This window comes from Carettochelys insculpta, chromosome 2 (genome assembly GCF_033958435.1).
Source record: "Carettochelys insculpta isolate YL-2023 chromosome 2, ASM3395843v1, whole genome shotgun sequence".
In the NCBI taxonomy this organism is placed as follows: domain Eukaryota; kingdom Metazoa; phylum Chordata; order Testudines; family Carettochelyidae; genus Carettochelys; species Carettochelys insculpta.
In genome coordinates, this window is record NC_134138.1 from 130,499,934 (window position 1) to 130,520,810 (window position 20,877).

At 45.5% G+C, this 20,877-nt stretch overlaps 1 protein-coding gene across 1 annotated transcript in view; it reads right to left on the reverse strand.

Annotated features, from left to right (window-relative positions):
* Nucleotides 1-10,285: 10,285 nt before the first annotated feature.
* GMDS (GDP-mannose 4,6-dehydratase) overlaps nucleotides 10,286-20,877 on the reverse strand; it is a 582,288-nt gene continuing 571,696 nt past the window's right edge. Inside the window, exons 10-11 of the mRNA XM_074987762.1 lie at nucleotides 14,053-14,121; nucleotides 10,286-13,394 (exon numbers count right to left, since the gene is read on the reverse strand). Coding sequence (XP_074843863.1) covers nucleotides 13,332-13,394; nucleotides 14,053-14,121 — 132 coding nt within the window. The 3' untranslated portion in view covers nucleotides 10,286-13,331. The remainder of the gene's footprint in view (nucleotides 13,395-14,052; nucleotides 14,122-20,877) is intronic.

Here is a 20,877-nt window from a genome sequence, read left to right on the forward strand (position 1 = left end):
CCCAGAAGAAAACACCAGGGTAGATGACTCTTCCAGAACGTGATGCTCTCTCAGATAAAGAATCTCGCCTTCTGGTTAATTTACAAGTAGATCTTCAGGGCATATCAGGCTCCCCTTCTCCCTTTTAAATAACTCAAGAAAAACGGAATAACTCCATTAGCTCGGGAAGAGCCGCCCTGTCAGTCAGGCTTGGGAAGACGATTATTTGATTACAGGTATTTAGGACCTAAAGTTTGCTTTAGATAATACAGTTTCCTATCGGCCGTTCTTATCTAAAGGCAACACTTAGCAGTAATTGCTGTTGCATTGTTAAAGATTACCCTGTAAATAAATACAAGGTAATTGCAGTAGAATCGCCTTATGAGGCTTCTGGCCTGCCTTTGCAAAGTAATAATCTAAAATTCAGAAAACTCTGTCTACGCATCCGGCTGGAGGAAACGGTTCGATTCCCACCCCCGGTCCCCCAAATAAGAGCGGTTTGGAACCTATTTAATACGATGTTTTACACGCTTATTTATCATTCTCCTTCCTCCGCGCGACTGGCTGTTAGTAGCTAGTGAGTGTATCTGTGTTGACACTTAGAAAGCGAGAAAGCGTAGTCGACAGAGCTGAAACTGAGATACCAAGGTTTTGTGTTGTGAAGCAGAGCAACAATCTAATCTCGGTTTGTCCATCCTTAGTCCCAGCAGAAGCGATACAAATTGCCATACAGCACAATTCCCAGGTTTGTTAATTTCGCTAGGGCCGGAGTCACGTTTACTAATTTTTAGAGGGGAGCAGCTTGATTGTCAAACCCCCCGCCCCAGGCTTTAAACAGGTGTCGATTGCATATAAATAGTTGTATGTTTGTCGCATAGGCCGACCAGAAAGCGATCTCTTCTTGGCTTCCTTAGAAAGGAAGGGCTATTGCCACTCTAGCTTTGCAGCTTTTTCTGTTTTAAAAGCAGCTCAGAATCACTGCGGCAGCGGCAGTACAAGCGGGGCGAGTGTCGGAGGGGTAGCCCTACGACTGTGTTTATTAAGGAGCTGTTTGCATGGTAATGTCTTTTTCCCTTTCTTCCATTTAATTAACTCAATTACCGACTCACCGGGATAAGAGCCTGTGCGATTTGTCTGGTGCTGGTTATTGGTTACTTGGTGAAAAACTAGAGGCGTCCGTCGTTGTCTCGGAGGTCTGCAGAAATACGTTGTCATTGGTGGGGGAGAGAGACAATATCACAAGCAAACCAGGGTTCGCCTCGATTGTTTAATGCCCCGTTGGATTGCGAGCCGGGTCAGTCCGAGCGGGGAGTCAGAAGAGGCGTAGGCTAATTACTCCGACTGTCAAAGCAGCCCGGGGGCTCTAACGGAGACGACCCCCGCTGCCCCACGAGTGGCTTAAGCATCAACGCCTGGTTTTATGCTGCTTCTCTGTAAACTAGCGTCGCCTGCTTCTGGGAGTTGAGCCTGCCGGAGCCAGGCTGTTGGTATGAGCTATTTACTCAGCAGTTGCCGCCTTTCTTTTGCTGTCGAGACACACGTGGGCTCAGGGAGGCAGCCCCAGGTGGAAAGATCAGAGAGGCTTCCAACTCCACGCGTCCCGAGGAGTTGGACTTTGCCTCGTCGCTTCCTTAGAAGCAGCTCTTCCTTTCCCGGGGTGGGGGTGGGAGGGACACTACCCGGGACCTGAGGTTTTAGCCGTTTGTTCGGTGCTGCATGACCTGTGTGCGTCAGATGGTAGCAAACGAAAACAGCTCCATCAGTTCGTGGCTGTTTCCATTGATGTGTGTGTGTGTTGCAGCAGAAGACAAGTCGCTGGTCGTGGTCACCCCAGCGTTAAGGCAGACGGCTGGGTCTCCCTCCTTTCGGGGAGGGAGAGCTTTGTTAGCTACACTTACAAACGCGCAGCAAATGGCAGTGTAAATGTTAGTGGATGCTCCCAGTCTCCGTGGGAGACAGTGACTCAGCAAACTGGCAAAGGCTGCCTCCGCAGACGGCGCGGTGGGCTGATAGGTGCTCTCCTGCTGTTGATCAGCTGCTGGGATAGGATTTCCCACCTACCTTTCACCGTGGGGGCGGGGGAGTACAAAAAAAAGGCGCTCTTCGGCCTGGGATCGGTTGCTGCTGGTAAAGCCTGGGAGGCTAGTGGGGGTCTTTGTTCGGAAAGCGTTTGGTCTCTGGCACATGTTGACAGGGAGTCTTCTGCGCAGTTTGCTGCATTTCTCTCCTTCTAGGCAACATTTTCGCCTTAGGGAGGTAAACTTCCAGCAGCTTAGGGAGAGAGCTCTGCTCAGAGCGAGCTATCGCCCTGGACGTTCACTCAACCCTCAAAACGTTTCCCTCCTCTCTCCCTGGGAGAAAGAGGACAAGCAAACCATATGCTTTTATAATACAAGAGAACCACCCAGTAGCGATCGGCCTGACACCAGCTAAAGTAAAGATGAGTATCAAAAACCCTGTAAGGAATTTGCAAGGAACTGGATCCAATGAAACAGATGAAAGATTCATCTATAAACTCCTTGCATCTGTAGTTGTAGCCTTCAGAGTGGGCCATATTCTGCACTGATATACGTCACCGGGTATCTGCTCTAACTACAGTGGGGCTGGTTAGGTAAATCGTTAGCTCAATGTTTGTGTCAGTATTTTAAAACTACGTTTGAAACACTTAACTACTTATTTTTCTCTCTGGGGATAAAAGTTCTTGTTTTTGACCCTAGAGGAGGATGATTTATTGTAGCTGATTAAATTTGAGTTTCCTAATTCAACAGTTAACCTAAGCCAAAGTAAATTTTTAAATTGCATTACGCAGAAAGGGAGAGTGCTCCTTTCCTAGATGTTGCCCTTTCTTTTATCGTAGAAAAGTTGGTGATAGTGTTATGTTTTCCGCATAGAAAAACGGCGCAGTTAAAGAACTGAGAAAGCCTTGTTGGACGTATTTCTATTCCCCACTCACGCCAAGTAAGAATCAAACTAAAGTGAAGTCAGTATGTAAGTGTTAAATCTATTGCGTGCTGAACAAAAATGCCCTCCAAAGCATATCAAGGCTTTGAATACGCACGAAGTTCAGGGGGGAAAAATGCTTCAAAGGAAGCTTGAGCTTATTTTTCCCCCCCATGTGGGCTTCTACGTCATAATCTTGCATGTTATTAGTAACCCTAGTGGTTTGTCGTCTTCAGATCATCCTAGTTCCAACAACGGTTTCTTTTCCTTTGTTCTTTCCCCTGCCCCGCCACCCAAAATTGCCAAGGCTGAATTAAGTGAACGTTCTGTTTATGGAAAGCCAACTCGAGCCTTCCATTATCTGTTGTGAGTCTGTGTTTCGAGTTACACATTCTGACACGGGCTCCTTTTGTGGCAAATATATTTAATGTAACCAGGCACTTGGTGTTAGGATACAGACAAAGGGTATGGTTCCGGACTGGTGATTGAGTGCATACACCTGAATGCTAGTTAGGTGCTGATTAAGACAATGCGTGTACTATACTAACAGAGAGGAAGCCGTGCTAGTTTGTACACTATCAAAACAAAAAGCAGTCAAGTAGCACTTTAAAGACTAGCAAAATGGGTTATTAGGTGAGCTTTGGAGGGACAGACCCACTTCTTCAGACCAACGAAAGCTCACCTAATAAATTATTTTGCTGGTCTCTAAAGTGCTACTTGACTGCTTTTTGTTTTGAGAGAGATAGTTGTGCTAGTCTATATACTATCAAAACAAAAAAGCAGTCCGGCAGCACTTTAAAGACTAACCAAGCAATTTATTAGGCACTGAGCTTTGCTGGGACAGATCCACTTCTCCAGACCACACCAGACTCAATATCCGTGCCTTAAATATTGAATCTGTTCTGGTGTGGCTGCGGGTAATGTAGGAGTGCATGCATATAGAAAGAACGAGAGCGTTCTTACATGACCTTTAGAAATACTTGCTCCAATTAGTGTATTAGGTCAGAAAATGCCCTCCAGGTTTAGCTACATTTCACTGATTTTTTTTTTCTTTACAAGGCGGGACTTCTCATTTAAAACTCGCCCCCTAGTTTAGCTGGTTCGTGCCCCCCCCCCGCAAACTTTTAAGGTTCATTTGGTTCTCTTCAGCCCCTTTTAAACCCGGGCTCTTTGCTCATGTAAGTGGGCGGACTTAATATTACCTGCGTTCCTGGTAGGTGTTTGAAGCACAAGTGTGTCGGAACTAGGAGGTGGATTTGTCAAGGCGGGCGAGAGAACCCTGCGCCCAAAGCTTTCTGTGCGTTAACAAGTACCTGTACGCTGCGGTCGCGCACGTTTTTCGTGGCTGGAGTAAGAGATGTACCAGCGCAGCAGCATTTGAGGTACTACCCGAGAATCTTCCTCCGGCGCTCTGCAGCCCGAACGCCCCGGCCCCTGGGAGCGGGGCCAGGCAGGAGCTTGTTCCTGCGCTGGCAAACATGCGCGAAGGTAGCGCGGGGGTGGGATGGATTTCCTCCCTCCGGCTTTAATTATGATCTGGGCTCATAAAGCCATTCTCCTCTTTCCCAAGTAATAAACAAACGTCGCGTTAGGTCGCGATTGATGGGGTCTCGTGCCATAAAAGCCGGCCAGGTCAGGAAGGAATAAAATCCAGTCAGTGCCGCGGCATCATTTTTCAGGGGGATGGAAAGACAGCGAGGGAGACGGAGGTCAAGGGAGAGGTTGTCACCATTTCACAACACACCAGAGGAGGAGGGGGGAGAGCTAATGAGGGCTGGGGGGATCCAATTCAATCAAGCACTAGCTAAATCAGCGGGGGCTCAGCAGGCCTGCGAGTTTTAAATCCCACCAAGGACGTGGGGTGGTCTCACCTCGGGGCCAGCTTTTGTCAGCTGTACTCGAGTGATTCCTGGCGCAGGATTCCGCGTGGAGGAAAGCGCTGGCGGAGTTTGCAGCTACCTAGCCCAGCTGTGTTCAAAGCATCTGAACCGGCTGTTTGCCATCACTTGGGGGCGGGGGGGGGGATAAATTCTCACTAGCCAAACCCTGACGATTTGTGGGGGCAGAAGTCTGGATCGGGGCAGTTCAATAATTTGGTATAAGGAGAAAGTTGGGTTTTTTTTTTTTGTATTAAAATGGCCCACGGGCCAAGCCAGACAGCTACACAAATCATCACGTGCGTGCTCAGCTCTCTTGACTTGCCGCTGGAGACGCTGCTCTGTTTTTGTCTGGTTAAAAAAAAAGAGCCACCCCTCATCATTTTTGTTTTCTGAATATTAGTATTTTGACCCGGCTGGGGTGAGCAGGAGCGATCTGTGCTAGGTTTTGCTTGTTGGTGGCGTTGTTGGGCCGACTCTTTCATCAGTGTTATGCCGCTGTAAACGGGCTGCAGGATTCGGCCCTACTTCTTGAAATATTTTTTGGGGGGGTGTGAGGGTTAGAAGCGCATATTACACAGCCCCGCAGGTTACCAGTCACCCTGTGAGTTCTGCAGAGTCTATGAAAAATCAGCAGAGGCCTAATGAAGGAGCTGACTATCTCGCTCTGTTTGTTTGCTTTTCGTTTTAAAAGGAGGATTGAGATGACAGCCCCTAGAAAGGCGATTCGGGGTGTAAAATTGAAGACAATGGCCCGTGTCCCCCTTGCGGAAGACACAAAGCCCAGCGCCGAGCGTTCGTTCTTTGTTGCATGCTGTTCCCGACCTTCTAGGGCCTGCTGGGAGGGGCCCTTCTGTTTTGCATTTATATTTTGTTCATGTAATTTTGTTTACTTGACTGTTTTTTCCCCTGACTGGCTTTAAATTTGCTAGCATATTGAGCATATTTATGGGAGCGGGAGGGCAGCCGGAATGCCAAGTGGAGGGAGAGATGGGGCACGGATGCCCCTCCACGTAAAGCCTGTGGGTGTCCCTCGCTATAGCTTCATCCCCAGCCTTACCAGAGCGAGACACAGCACCCGGCCATTCCTGCCGCTTTAGTAAGCGTCACAGTGACAGCAGAAATGAGCGGGCTCCGCCAGCCAGGCGAGCTCCCCGGCACCTTTCCCTCCGGCCGGAAAGCGGGGAAGGCAGAGCTCCAGGCCGGCAGCCCGCAGGCCTGTTTAAAGCTTCCTGGAGCAGCAGCTCGGCTGCAACGCTGCAGAGAAAAAGCAGCGCAGGCAGGGCCCCAGCTGCTGGGCTCCCCTTCTGCGGCAGCTCGCGCCGGGGGTTCCTACCAGTCTGATCTCCGAGAGCTGCGGGAACAGCAGCAGGAAAATGCTGCCCGTTATTCTTGGTCTTCTCCAGGCTCTTTCTTTTGCAACTTGCCGGCTCTAGTTTTGGCCAGAAGAACAAATGTGCCTCTCAGCCACTTCTGCCTGCAAAGGCCAGAGCTGGCTGGATGGGAACTGGGTGGTCGGCAATTTTTTGCCCCCTAAATAAACACAGCTTGAGTCGACTTGGGTGGGCAGAAGGGAACAATTTGTGAGGCAGGGAGCGAGCTCTGGGCAGGCGGCCGGCCCGGGACTTACCTGCTGGAGACTTTCACCTGACCTTTAGCTGTCAAGGGGCTGCTCAATATATTACCCTGAGTTCAGCTCAACTTTCTTGAGACTGATTTCAGCAACAAATTTTAAAAAAGACAGAATCCCTGCCCCCACCCCCTTTCACCTCTGGGGAGAAAGCAGGAAAACCAGCACAGCTAGAGCCATTAACTTTTAAAATAGCTGCATTTCCTCTAGTAGAAAAGAAATTCAAATGATTACGCTGATTGTTGTGACCAGGGCATGATTACACGTAGCATCTGTGACTATACAGAGCGCATAAACAAATGCATATCCTTAGGAAACCTCACAAGCATTCGATTTAATACAACTGTCTTTCCCCCTCCCCGCACTTCTTGGAATTTATTTAGTTGCCAGAACATCTCTGAGAGCCAGAGTGGCTGATTTTTTTTTTAAATAAGTATTTTGAGATAAGGAAGAATGTTTTCCGTAGAAGGCTCATGTGAAAAGACCGCTGATGTCGTGGAAAGCAGCAGAGCATTGTTTAAACAATGCGGGTGCTTGCAAGATTGCCCCGTGCGACTGTTATATTGAGCTTAGGGTTTGACGTTAGCGCTGCTGCTGGGTACTTGAAATCGGGCCTGCCACTGCAGGGCAACGGAGAGACATTTCCCCCTTCCCCTCCACCCCAGGTTCTGCAGAGTGTTACTAGCTGAAGACATAAAAAAAGTAGTAACGCAGGCTGTAATCCAGGACAACCGGCAGAGGAAAAAAAAGCAAGCGCCCTATTTTTCAGTCAAGCCCTGACCACAGTTTTCTCATAACATGTAATTATTAAAATACTGGCGACCAACAGCTTTAAACCATTGTCCCTAGAATGGAAATGGCTTTTTTACAAGAAGGCATTGCAAAACTCTACAGCTGGCTCCCCGCGGCTGCCTACCTCCCAAGTAACCAGCGAAGGAAGGTGACACAATTGACTTGGAGAGCTTGCAAGCAGATTTTGCTCTATCGAGTGCCCCCGGCCCTCTAGCTTTCTCCTTCCCCCCCCCCCCCCGCCCTTTGGCCCCCATTAATTGTGAGACGGGTGGTTGTCTTACACCAGACAAATAGTTGGGGCTTTGCCCGCTGTAATGCGCCTTTCTGGGTTTGTTGTGTCTGGAGACAGTGCTCCGCCAATGACACAGCAGAGGTGAATGGGGGTCACAGGGCGGCAGCACAAGCTCAGCCCTTCTGCTAGCGGTCTCCTGACTCTGGTGCTGCCGAAGGGTGCCAGGGACTGCAAGAACGCGTCCCTGCGGTGCCCGATGTCTCTGACCCCACAAGCCACCCTGCTTCCGGGGGCGGGGGGGGGGGGAATCGCCCCTTTCCTAGGCCCCGCAAGAAAAGGGGCAAGTCGAAAGCAGGAGAGCGAACCCTCCAGGCCCCACGAGACGTTATTTTCCCGGGAACACGAGGGAAGGGGCACGCGATTCTCTGTTAATATAAAAAAATCTCCCTCTAAAAATCAATCCGCCTCACCCTTCAGTCACGGCTGCCTTCGGCATCGTTTCTAATCACTTATTAGTTTCGGGACAGGGCTGGGAATTGTGTGCGCGCCCCCCCGCCCCAGTATCGCCTAGCGTGGAGCGGAGCGGGTAAACCCGCTGCAGAGCGCTAGCTTTCTGGGGATCGCAATGCAGGGAAGCTTGTGTGACCAATGCAATCTATAGCGAGGACGATCAGTGGAGCCCCCAGCCCCACGGCTGTGGCTCGTCTAACCTTGGAACACCCGCTGAACAATACTAACACAAAGGGACCCGCCAGAGACGTTTGCGGGTGTACGATCCGATTCTGCCTCCTCAGAGGGAGGGGCCCCCAGGCCCGGACCGAGCCCTCTGCAGAGCTGAAAGGGGCGTCTTGCTCTCTAGTGCTGAGCCCTCGCCCTTTATCCGCTGCACTCATTTTGATGTGGCCCAAGAAGGGCCTGCCGGGCAACGTTAGTCTGAGCTTGCGCCTCACGGTTAGGTTTCGTTGGCTACTCGTGTGTGTGTGTGTTGGGGGGTAAGGGGAGGTTGCTTTCAAAGTTGTTCTTGCTGTTGTTTTTAATAGCGATAAGGAGAACCCGAGAGGGAGGGGACCCTGAATGAGCAAGGAGCCCGCAGCAGCAACTCGGAAAATGCACTTTCGTCCTCTTGGGCAGTGCAACGTGGAGACCCTGTATTGCGGGTCGTTAATTAAGACACGAGCCTTTGCACACCTTCAGCTGGAGGCGGAATTACTGCGCTGACAGGTAATAGAAAGAGGAGCCGGGAATGGCCCCGAGCTATAGTAGCTGGTAATAACCTCTGTTTTCATACACTGGACTTTACAACCCCAGACGACAGCGCCAGAGCCTTGTTATAGTTCGTACGTTCATTGCACTCCGGTGTGCGTGAATTCTGAGCCCTCACCCCGCAATTTACGGCTCTGGGGGAGGTAGTGGCAGAAATTAGGAAAGCTCTGACCCAGCCCGCGGACGGTATCACACATTACGCACTTTAAAATTTGAACCTTCTTATTTCTTTAATGTTGGGCCCATGGCGATTGGAAAAATCGGAGACACCTTGATCCAGTTATATGCTGGTACGCCCACGGCGTCACCTATGTCCCCCAACATGCTGTGACACAGATCCAGTGAGGCGAGGGGCCGATGCCTTCAGCCTAGCCTGAGAAAGGCATGGGGCAGCTGAGCGCAGTTCATGCCTCTGCAGTGTCCAGCGCTGAGTTCCCGCCCGACCTGCGGAGCGTTTGAGAAACAGAGCGGCCGGTCCTCGTTCGGGGTCAGCTTCTGCATTCCTTATTCGGGCAAAGCTCCCGTAAGCTTGCCAGGGCGTGGCGGTCTAGTGGGTATGCAGAACCGGGCCCATCATCCCTGCGGGAGTTCCCCAGTCGCTGCTCATTGGTTTGGAAAGGACAGGGACCGAGGCGGGGGGGTTGGAGCAGCTGCCTTTTCTGAACTGTTTGCTCTTTTATTTCTGCTACATCTAATCATTCAATCAAGTGGAAGTGTTGGCGGAGCACAGACTGGTTCATCATAAGTATGATGAATTATAATCAATTACTGTTGCCTTTTAACTAACCAGGGGTTTACCCACAATTTATATCTCAAAATGCCAGTGGGTCAGAACCATGCAGCCCTATGATACAGACGCTCTCTCCCTCTAACAGGGAAATTTTTTTTTAACTTCATTTGTGTACATAAGATGCGCTAGATGTCAAACCAGTGCTCAACACTTCTTTCTATAATTAGCATGCAGGTATAAACTGGCTATTTTACATCAGTGAACCAAACTAGCAATTTAGTAATACAGGTTAGTGAGTGGTAGATTAGCAGCAGGAAAAGGTGTAAGGTAGTAATTTAAAATGAAAAGGGTGATATATTCTTACTGGGACAGTTTGACCCCTTACAAAATTAAAACCCGTGGGACTGGAAGCGCTTCTGAAGTACGGGTATGAAGCTGTCAAATTTTTTCCCGGGTGGGGAAAAAAAGACTTCCCCGTGTTCCTCATTTATAATAACCACACTGCCCAACAAAGGCAACACTGTGTCCCACAACACTGCCGACTAGAAACCGAGCAGAAAGATTTTCCTGCTGAATGTGCCACTGTCCCCTTTCCCCAAAGGCAAATCAAGACGGGACATGGGGGGGGGGGGAGACTAAACCTTGGCAGCTTGTGCAAAATCTCTCCGTTCGTTTTAATCGGTATTTTAACTGCTATTCAAATCGCTCTCTCTAAACTGCCCTTAATTATAGACACCCCCCCCCCCGAAAGTGCCACGTTTCCACGCCCGCTCCTGGTTGGTGGCACCGATCCTGCAAGGCAGCCCCGGGATGGTGCTGTTACGGGGGTGACTTCGAGCGACCCCCAGCCCTCGCCTCACGCTCTCTTCAGGGCGGACTCTTGGCGACCCAGGGCCGCGGGAATTGACGCCCCTTAGGGATGAGCCGCCGAACTAGCCGGATCCTTCCCCGCCGGCGCAGCCCAATGGCCGGTGCGAAGGCGACCGCGGCGCTGCCCCGACCCAGCGCCTGGCCCATGAGCCGGGCTGGCCTCGCACACCCGGGGCGCCGCCGCTCACGTGTATCGCCGCTCCCCCGCTCACCGCCTGCGAGCGACACGCGGTAAGACCCAGCCACCCGCGACCCATTGGAAAGCAACGCCGAGCCGGGGGCGCACGGCGGCTTTCCGCGGCGTTCCCCAGGCACCCCCCCCGCTCCATGCGCGCCGCTTGCGATGCACACGGTCAAACCCGCCGCTCGGAAGCGTCCGGCCCCCGGGCAGCGTTATTCCCCTTGGACGGGCAACGTGGGACCCAAAAGACAGAGGGACGGGCCCTCCCTGGGGACGGAATTCAGGCGGCGAAACACCTAAGCGCAGGGGCCGGGCTCCCCCGCCCAGTCAGCAGCCGGCGTGAGGGAGCGCCCACGTGTCAGCGGCTTCCCCCTTTCAAACAGGCTCGTCCGGTTTAAGAGGGACGCTTGGGTGGAACAACGCTCCCCAGCGGGACTTTTAGGAGAGGAACGCCGCCCCGCTGTATTTCTGCCGGCCCTAGAGAGGCCTCCCGCGGCCAGCTCTGCCCCTGGGGCTTGTTTGGAGTAGCTCCCACGGCTGCCTGGGCGCCCAACGGTGGTGCTCTGCCCCCGCACCACCCTCCCGGCCTTTCCAACCGCCTGAGCCTGCCGCTGAAGGGCGGGCGGTGCACCTGTGTGCAGCCGTGCGCGCCGCTGGGCGATGCGTGTCTCTGTGCAGCTCGCTTGTGCTTACACTCTGTCCTGCAGGGTCAGCCTGAAAGGAAGCATCTGCTTCCAATTAGCAGTCCTGGCGCTCCCGCCTGAGACGCTGCACTGTTCCCGAGGAGGTGCCCTCTGAGCACCCGCTCCGCTCGGCACAGCCCGGCCCCAAGCCTGCTCTGCAGCACACTGAAACCACCTCCTCATGCCGCACACGCTTTTTCCATTGCACCTCTGGCAACGGCCTGCCTCTCTCTCAGGCACACAAAGGGCCTTCTCTCTCCTGCAGCCCCGTCGCTCGCCAACTGTGAACAGCCCGAGCCAGCCCCCACCCATACCTGCATCGTAAAACGGCTCGTGCATGTAAAGCAGCAGGAGCCTTTGCGGGGGCTAATGTACACATTGGTGCTGTACTCTCCACACATCTCATTGTGCCTCACTTTTTTTTTTTACATGGTGCTTTTTTTCCCTAAGGGGAAAAAAAATGGTGCCGGAACTCAAGTCTGACTCTGCATAGGGCTTAGGGTGTTCAGTTTTCATTCCCCAGTCCCCACGCTGCTGCGGGACCAGCAGTGAACATTTTTCTGGAGTTCTAATTTTAAAAAGGTGCTGGATCTCTGTTCCAGTGTGCTCCACCACGGGAACCACCCCCCCCTTACAGAATCCTCCTAAGGCTTTATTTACTTTACACAGATTTTTTTTAAAACACCCCCCCGCCAGTCAGAAAGAACCTATCACCCTTACAATTATTTTGGGCGTGTCCAAAGCAGTGCTTCTTAAACTTTTTGAGATCATGGAACACCAAACAATATATTTTATGTGGAACACCTATGAAAATTTTTTTCAAAAAATTGTCAGACCAAAAACAAACAAAAAACCCCAGCAACCCATACAGCCACAACAAAATCAAGTAATTTACCCAGGTATCATAGGACTGAAGAAGTAACATTGTATCTAGTTTTCACAACAGAAAATATATCTCTTCAGTATACGATATCAAAAAAGCATCAGATGCTCACGGCACACTTGCAAGCTGTTCATGGAGCACCAGTGTTGCATGGAACAGAGTTCAAGAAACACGGGGCTAAAGGATCTCATTTGTGTGTTTCTAAACTGTACAGCCTTAGACAGAAGCCTGGCTAATTTTTTGAGGCATAAAGTTTGGAAGAGTAATTGCTGCGTGGAAGATCCTAAAACAAAGGGACACTGTATGGGCTCCACGACCTCTGGATAACCTGGGTGCCTTGGCACCAAATCTTTCAACAATATTTACTTACCTTGAAGTTGCTATTTTATTTATTTACTCAGTTTTTATTTCTTAAGGCATCTTTCGAGATGGTTGGAGCCCTGGGTGAGTGCTAATTATAGTCAGCAGAAACAGGATGGCGTGTGAAGGGCTCAGTTCTACAGAAACTGGATCTTAAAGGTGGTGGACAGATATGCTTACTGTATTTCTTAGGTCTCTCACATACACAAACTAACTGGAGTGAGTGTGTGTGTGTGTTTAAAGCCTTACAATCACTTCTGACTGGTTCAAAAGACAATTGAGCAATCAGGAATTAATTTGTCATGGGCCAAAGGCAATTTCACTGTAAGTTATATCAGTTATCCAAAATTCAAAGAGTTCAAGTGGTGGTAATGGTACATTGGGGTGGAGGCAAGCAGCAGGAAATAAAAACAAAACATATACAGAAAAGGAAGACTGAGGAAAAGGAGTGTAAAAGTCAGAGGAATGAGCTGCAAAGGGTTTTTGATCTGTAGTTGGAGAAGACAACATTAAAATATACATCAGGTCCTTTGTAGAAAGATGTTTTAATTTCAAAAGGCAATTAATTGGAAAGTCCACCAGTCAAATCCCAGCCATTATATTTCAGATAAATGACGAGGGGTAACAATCCTAGAGCTAAACCTCAAATTTCAGGAAGTTAAACAGAAGCAGTAGCCATGGTGTTTGAGATCTTCTCTTACTTGCAAATTAAAAGCCTGGGAATCAAATCAAGCTTTTACACAAATACTTAAAATAAAATTACCCCTACCCTACCCCCAGCATTTTACACCAATCATGATTCTTCTCCAGTTGATTATATCCAACTAAGATGCAGACCGCAGTCTCAAAAAACTGCTGGTAGTGATTTCTCCAGAGGAGATGAAAAGACCATATGGAGGCAAAAAGCAGGCTTAGGCATTGGGGTTATTCCTCATGAGTTCCACATCAGCTTCCACCATCTCTTTCACCAACTCCTGAAAGAAGGAACAGCATGTGCTAGCTATTCTTGCCTTTTGGAAGACTCAGATGCCTTGGTTTTTTAGTTTAATTGCCCATCCACAGTGCAATACTCAAAACACCCCACCCCCTCCTCCAACCCTGCTTTTTGGTCTTATTTCAATTATTATTTTACTTGTAGGAAAAAAGTTAACTTTGATGTTAACAGCAGCAAACAGAAGTCCAGGAAAGCAAACTCCAGGGGGCTGTCAAATTCGGAGACAACTGAGCAGTAATTTAAAAAATACCACAATTTATGAGGAAAATACCCTCTTGAAGGATCCAAAATTAAAATAGCAGGGACGTGAAACTTACATGCTTTATGAACACAAACCTCGGTTTGTATGTGAATACTGTTTGCTTGGTTTTTTTTGTTTTTTTTTAAAGATTTAGTCTGCCATGGCTTGGCTTTTAAGGCTGGTTCAGCACCACAATATTTAATCAAATGAATACTACAGCATTTAATCTTCCAGTAGAAACAGACGGCTGTTTAAATAGCCTTCATGACATCATTACAGAAATTGTAATTCTCCTTGTATTCACCAGTTAAGAGATGCTTCTCCTCCATATGTTCCCCTTCCTTTTCACAACTACACAAACACAGCCAGAATAACACACTCCAGTTAGAAAACTTACATCAAAAGTGACTTTGGGTTTCCAGTTCAGTTTCTTTTTTGCTTTGGTACAGTCTCCCTGAAGAAAATCCTGGGGGAAGGAACAGAAAAAGAAAAATTGCAGGAACTCCTTGTGTTCTCTGGTGCAGAGTTTAAGGTTTGCCAGTGCAGGGCATTGCTCCTTAACTAATGCACCTTGAGGCATCCAGTAGGTATAATTTCTCTTTAGAAGAATGAAGCTGGATCAAAAACCTTCTGGCTAAAGAAACCATGGGCCTGACTCCATTAACAGGTTGTAGTTTTGGTGGAAAGGTAAGGCAAGGGGCACACAAACTGCTGACAACAACCGTCTAGCTAGCACCACTCATGTAACAGACTCTTCTTCCATCCACACATTTTTCCTTGCTAGTTCTAGCCTAGATCAGAGTCTTTATAGGCCACACTTAGAAATGCTGACAAAATATTTATTTTTGATTGTACAAATTCACTTGAAGCTCACAGGCCTATGAATCAACAGGAGGCACATACAAGAAACCTTGCATAGCCCATTTAAAATGTAGGGATAATTCTTCTTTACATCAAATCTTATCAACTCTTTAAAGGTGAACTCTTTACAGTAAGTTGTCATATGTCCTGATCATGCTACTGAGAGAGCTGTTTCAAATTATTGCATTTTTTCCCTTTTGGTTAAACAGAAGTAAATCACAAAGCAAACATGACAACTGAAATGTTATTTCAAATAAAAACCATGTGACCATGGAAAGACTGCATGAATAAATGGTAGAACTTTCCTTCCTGCATTATTATGAGTGGCATGAAGAGTGTGAAAAAAAAATATATAAAATATAAACAAACTACCCTTAAACAGTATTACAGGAACCCAAACACTTGTTAGTCATCCACCTCCTTATGATCCCAGCCTATTTAAAATGCCACAAAGGCATACTGCATCTCTAATGGAACTGAAAGATAAATTGTATTATTGTTTCAAGATTAAATGTTAGTTATATAAATGGCCTCTAAAACACAATTAACAGCTTTCTGTACTTGAATATAAAAGGTAGCTATACAGTTTCACAGCAAGTTGTCTTCTGTATGCTCAGAGGGTGGAAGACAGGCATTGGGACCCTGAGGCTAAAATCTGCTCTCATATTTGACTTCAGTGGTCTAACAGCAGGATTTAGTATCTTTACAATTTGAAAAATGCGAGTGCATCCATTTCTGACCAGTGGTGGGGTAAGTAAGTATTGCGTATCAGAGAGGTAGCCATGTTAGTCTGTAGCTTTGAGAACAAGAAGAAGTCTTGTGGCACCTTATAGATTAACACATATTTTGGAGCATAAGATCTCGTGGGCAAAGAATCTCCAAGAGTACTGTTGTACAGAAAGTGTTTGAGATACCATCATCTTGCACGCCTGTGATCATATTAATTTTAAAAAACTGGCCTCATCCAGTGCCAAACCTAGGAAATTCTTCTTCATGACTGGCCTACATAAAAATAGAGTTCCCTTCCAGAAGCAGAGGAAAATCACCTCAGGTACTGTGCCGCAGACAGGGATGTGGAACAAACAGGTCTGCTGAAAGCATTCCACGCAGCATGTTTAATAATTCAGTCTGTATGCTAAAAATAATGTTGGCTTCCTCAGAAAGGACTAACCAACCAGATCACAACAAAATAAAATGACAAGCAAAATAATTTCATTTGCCTAAGTTATTCTAAACGTTTACCATTGGAATTCCATCATGGTGTTTGGAAATTGCAGTAGCTGTTTGGGGCCAAAAATTCTCTAAAAACTTTACCAATCTGGGTAATCTCCACTGGAGTAATTGGATTATTTTACTGAGTAAGGAAAACCCACGTGAGCACAGCAATGCAAAATCTGGTCCAGAAATAGGAAAGACGCCCATTGATTTTTGGACCAGGTTCTAAATCCAAATGGAAGCATTAAAATGTATGCCCTCTCGTTTTAGTTTAACATGCATTATGTCTAGAAATAAGAAACCGTCTTAAAATAAAAAAATCTGTATAGTTTTCTTTCAGTCAATACTAATGCAATCTGTATTAAACACTTAAACCAAGTTAGCCAGTAATTTTGTATTTTTAGTATCCTCTAACGTTAAGTCATAATAAAAAAGGTATCCAATAAAATCACTTTCACTTTTATAAACATTGTGTAAAGTAGTAATATTACATTCATAGTCTATTTAAACAAGAGATTCTTTCAAAACTTTTCCCAATTTAGAGTATTTTTTACCTATTGTGGAAAAAGGTCAAAAGACAAGGAATGTTATTGTCACATTGCACAGCAAATGAGTTTGCAAGAAAGCTACATACATGCTGCTTTTTAAAGGTTTGGGAGCAGTCTTTTGAATTTTAATTGATCTGAAAAACAAATCTTACTTTTTTGGGTATCAGTAACTGAGCACCTACATATTTGAATTAGAAAAACACATTTTTGGAGAGGAATAATTTCAGATGAGAAGATTTGTGTTAGAAAGTTTAAAGTTACAGTAAGTGCAGCTGACTGGTATATAACATAATACTGAAGCTAGCATATGTAATCCACTTAAAGAGTGTAAGATAAAAAAACAAGACAAGAAGTTCACATGCATTAACAAGACCATAGTAAAAGTATTTTAGTGCTTAGTTTGTAAAAAGATTTACTATCTATGATGCAATTTTCTGACTTTGACTCAGGTTAAAAGATTTTAAATTACTTTCCTTAAAAAGATTATGCTTTCTTGAAATCCTATTATACAATAACGATTAATTACAAATAGCATTATATAAACTATTTCTTCCTTTCAATGTTTTAAGTTGCTCAGCTATTAAAAATTGGTAGATAAGACACAAAATAACATGGATATGAAAAACAATATTACAGTTTAAACGGATCATGATAACATTACACCTAAATTTGGGGATTAAAATGTACTGCTAGTAAAAGCTTGAAACACAGAATGGAAATGTTCTTAATGATGACTTGAAAAAACTATTACTGATTAAAAGATTGTATTGCAATCAAACTTTTCCTGTATTTTTTTTCAAGTAGCTCATAATATGGAAAAAAAAAAAGAAATTACAACAAAATAAGAATATTTAAAAAAACAAAACAAAACAAAACAAAACCTTCAAACTGAATCACTGCTTTTTTATGTAATTGAACTCTTTCATTGAAACTAGACTTGTACCTATAACTTTCAACTGTAGTATGGCTAAAACCTTACTTTACTAGTCCAGGGGCTTACAGCGTTTCAGTCATGGGGCTTTGCTTTCTAAAGGCCTAACCAGACCTAAAAGTTAAGGACAGCAAGAAGATGAGGAACCATGAGGCAAAATGGATCTCTGTGGTTCTTGAAAGACAGGTGCCGCTGGACACAGACTTGCCAATATTCCTCTTTCTGATAGCATAGTAGGCAAAGGTTAGATTTTAAAACACACACACAGTATACTTCATATATTAGTATTTCTGCATGGTATTTTTTAATCAATATGCTTTATGCACATGATGTATAAAACTTCCTTGACTTCATGTAGAATTCAAGGAAAAAGATAGGCAAGTACAAGACGGGGTTTTGTTTTACATTCTTACAAAACCTGAAAATGATGTTCCTTGTCTTATTTTACAACACTTGAACTTTGCAAATACAAGAACAGTGAAGTATTTTAGGACCAATTGTAGGAAGAAGTTCCACAGGCTATTATTTTCCATGAAAAAGAAAATGAAGCATATAAATAGCAAGTTTTACATGTGAGTTACAACTTGTTCTTGAATATGGAAAACTGAGCATTCAGTGAAGTAGCTAAAGGGGTAAAAGGCAACAGCCACATTGTCTGCTGCTATTTAACACTATTGTAAAAATCTCTGACAGATTTAACTTCACTTAGCTGTGATATGATCTTCTCTCTAGGCCAAGGAAAAGAATGAGTCTGATACGATCTTTTCTGTTTGACTACCCCTCTCCTCCTCTGTTTACAGTTATAGCTTAAAGCTTAAATGTGCAAAAAACCCCATCTACCCAAAAACAACTCAATTTTATTATACCTGATTTTATGGAAATTGTTTTATAGTCTAAACCAAGCTAAACAAAAAAGTGCACAGATGAGTACAGAGAAACTTGTTGTGTATTGCTGTCTGGCATTTAAAAAAAAGTTATAAAATCCAGAGAAAAAATGTAGAATATTTGTGTATATATCATATTTCCTGAGCACTGTTTCGGAGTGTCATCACTCCTTTCGTTTTGACTCATGGGTTGAATGATCTGGTTTCACTGTGCAATCTATTACTGTCTAGTGCAATTAAGTTTAAATAAAAATTTGAAAAGCCTCAAAACAATATGGGTGGGGGTGGGGGAGTGTACACATTGCTTAAGTTTTCTCAGAATGCTACAACTGATCTGGTTACATTTAAATTGTCCATTTAACTCTGCATTTAGGGAAAAATTCTGCCCCCAGTAACCCCAATGTAAATCCACAGCAAGTCTTACTGGGGTTATGGGTGCTATAAAACATCTAGGGGAAAAATCCAGACCCCATGAAAGTCAATGGCAAACTGCCATTGCCTTCAATGAGGATTAGCTTTCACCCCTACAATAGACAGAGTTCATTTGCATTGTAATAGTTCCACAGTCAGAAAGTTGTGGTGGTCCCATTCACAAGATGATGCATAAGGTTTTTCTGGAAGGTCACTTTTTATGTCACACATCTTTGAAAAGGTTAGAGCCACTTCTGAAAGCTCACTAAGCTAAGTATCTGTTCCTGCAGTTCTTTGCCTGACAGAGGTTTTTAGAACAGTGCTTTTAGGTCAAAGTTCTGAAGAATTTAATAGTCTGAATCCAATATTTCTTCAAGCCCCATTTTTCTCCGCTATCCTATGTATTTTCTTCTTCAGACAGCCCTCTCAGCTTTGACTCATGCAATGAACCCCCCTCCCGCAACTTAGTCTATATTATTGTATAATTTGTCAATTTCTTTAAGTTTTGGGGTACATGCTGAAGCCATGTCATTTTCTCCTACATGAATTTTATTACACAGAATAATTCTTCTCTAAGTACCTTGCAGCAGTTTTCATATGTATTCCTGTGGTCAGCCCCATAGAGTGTTTGTGTCTCTGCTCCTCTTCACTGTTAAAACATAGCAGAGTTTGTTAAATCATTACCTGAAATCAGTTATTGAGGGAGGAGACTCATCCGATAACCCATGACATTCAAGATATATGCATTACTAACTGCAGCAACGGCATAAAGCAAACGCTGTCTCCCTTATGTCTATTCCCCTAACTCTCCTATTACTTGTCATCAAGCTGTGTTATACTGTATGGCTATGTCTACACTTGCCCCCTTCTTTGAAGGGGGTGCAGTAGACAGGCTGATGCGAGATTACTAATGAAGTGCTGTGATGCATGCGCAGCACTTTATTAAGCTAATTCTCTCCTGTGGCAGCATCAAAGTGTCACTCTTTGAAGTGTCAGTATGCCATGTACCCGCAGGCACTTTGACGACAGCCTGTGTCTTAACTAAAGTCCTTGCAGGACCAGGGCTTAAGTGCATGAGCAGTCCCACTGACAAATGGAATTACTCATTGTGTAAAGTTAAGCATGTGTGCAAGTCTGCAGGATTGGAACCAACGAGCCTCAAAAAAAGACAGTTACCTGTTCTGTAACTGGTGTTCTTCGAGATGTATTACAAGGTAAAGTACTACTATAAATACTGTCATGGAGCTCAAACAAAGAGGCAATGGAACTATTTACAATAAGCTGCACTGGGTCTGGTGATAGCTGCTTGCTGGATTGAGCTTTGAGATTTTCAAGGCAGGGTGGGGTGATGGACCAACTTGTACAGTAGGGGTTCTAAGAACCATTGAACTAAACTGTAAGCCCAGTGTGTGATGGAAACCACTTAAGCCCTAGTTTCAGCAGCTCTGGGCAGGGGACATTGTCTTGATTTGTCAGTAAAAGTGTCATATACACAGAGTGCCATGGAAATAGTATGTAATAAAACAAAGGACTCCTGTAAGCACTGCAAATAAGAAGGGAGTATGAAGATGATGTGTGTCACTGAAAGCCCAAAATCTACACAGCATGAGGAATTTAAGGAGGGCAATTTTGGAGTGGCATTCCTTTTTCATTTTCCACCACTGTTCTTAAAAAAGCCAAGTGGAGGAACAGTTAACATATCAAGGGAATAAAAGAATGCCAGTGAATTTGGTTCCCTGTCTAAATTTTTTTTAATGTGGCATGACCTGGCTAGATTTCACTCTCAGTCAGTGATCATTCCAACTCCACTCCTACCCCCCCAACCAAAAAAAAAAATACAAGTACTCTTCACAAATACCCATAGAGTAAGACAAGCAAAAATGTCTGCATAGCTGATGTGGTTCTGGAGCTCAAAGTGAACTTGGACATTGTAAAACTCCATTTGCAACAAGAAGCTGACCTTTTCCCTAAATGTATCTTCAGATGAAAAAAAAATGGTTTGCTCAGAAAACTTCACCTACCATCAAGCTGTTCTGTGGAATAGGAGGACTCCAAAGAGTTCCATTGTACTTGTAAAGTTAAGGGTTAATACCAACTAAACATAAATCATGTGAGATCAGCCTTTCCTCTTGCACCACAGACCAGACACATTACAAAAGTGTCTTCAATTATCTATTTGATAATCTGCAATTTGATCAGGCCTGAGAACTCACAGCAGTAAAAAATGGAATGGTGATAATTACAGTCATGAATATTCTCTCTCCTCCTCTCCACCTCTTTCCCACTTTATTGCTGCATATCAGCACTAACTGAAGCTTCAGCCAGACCCCACGTTTAATGACAGCGGGTGATAAGAGACAAGAAGAAAACAG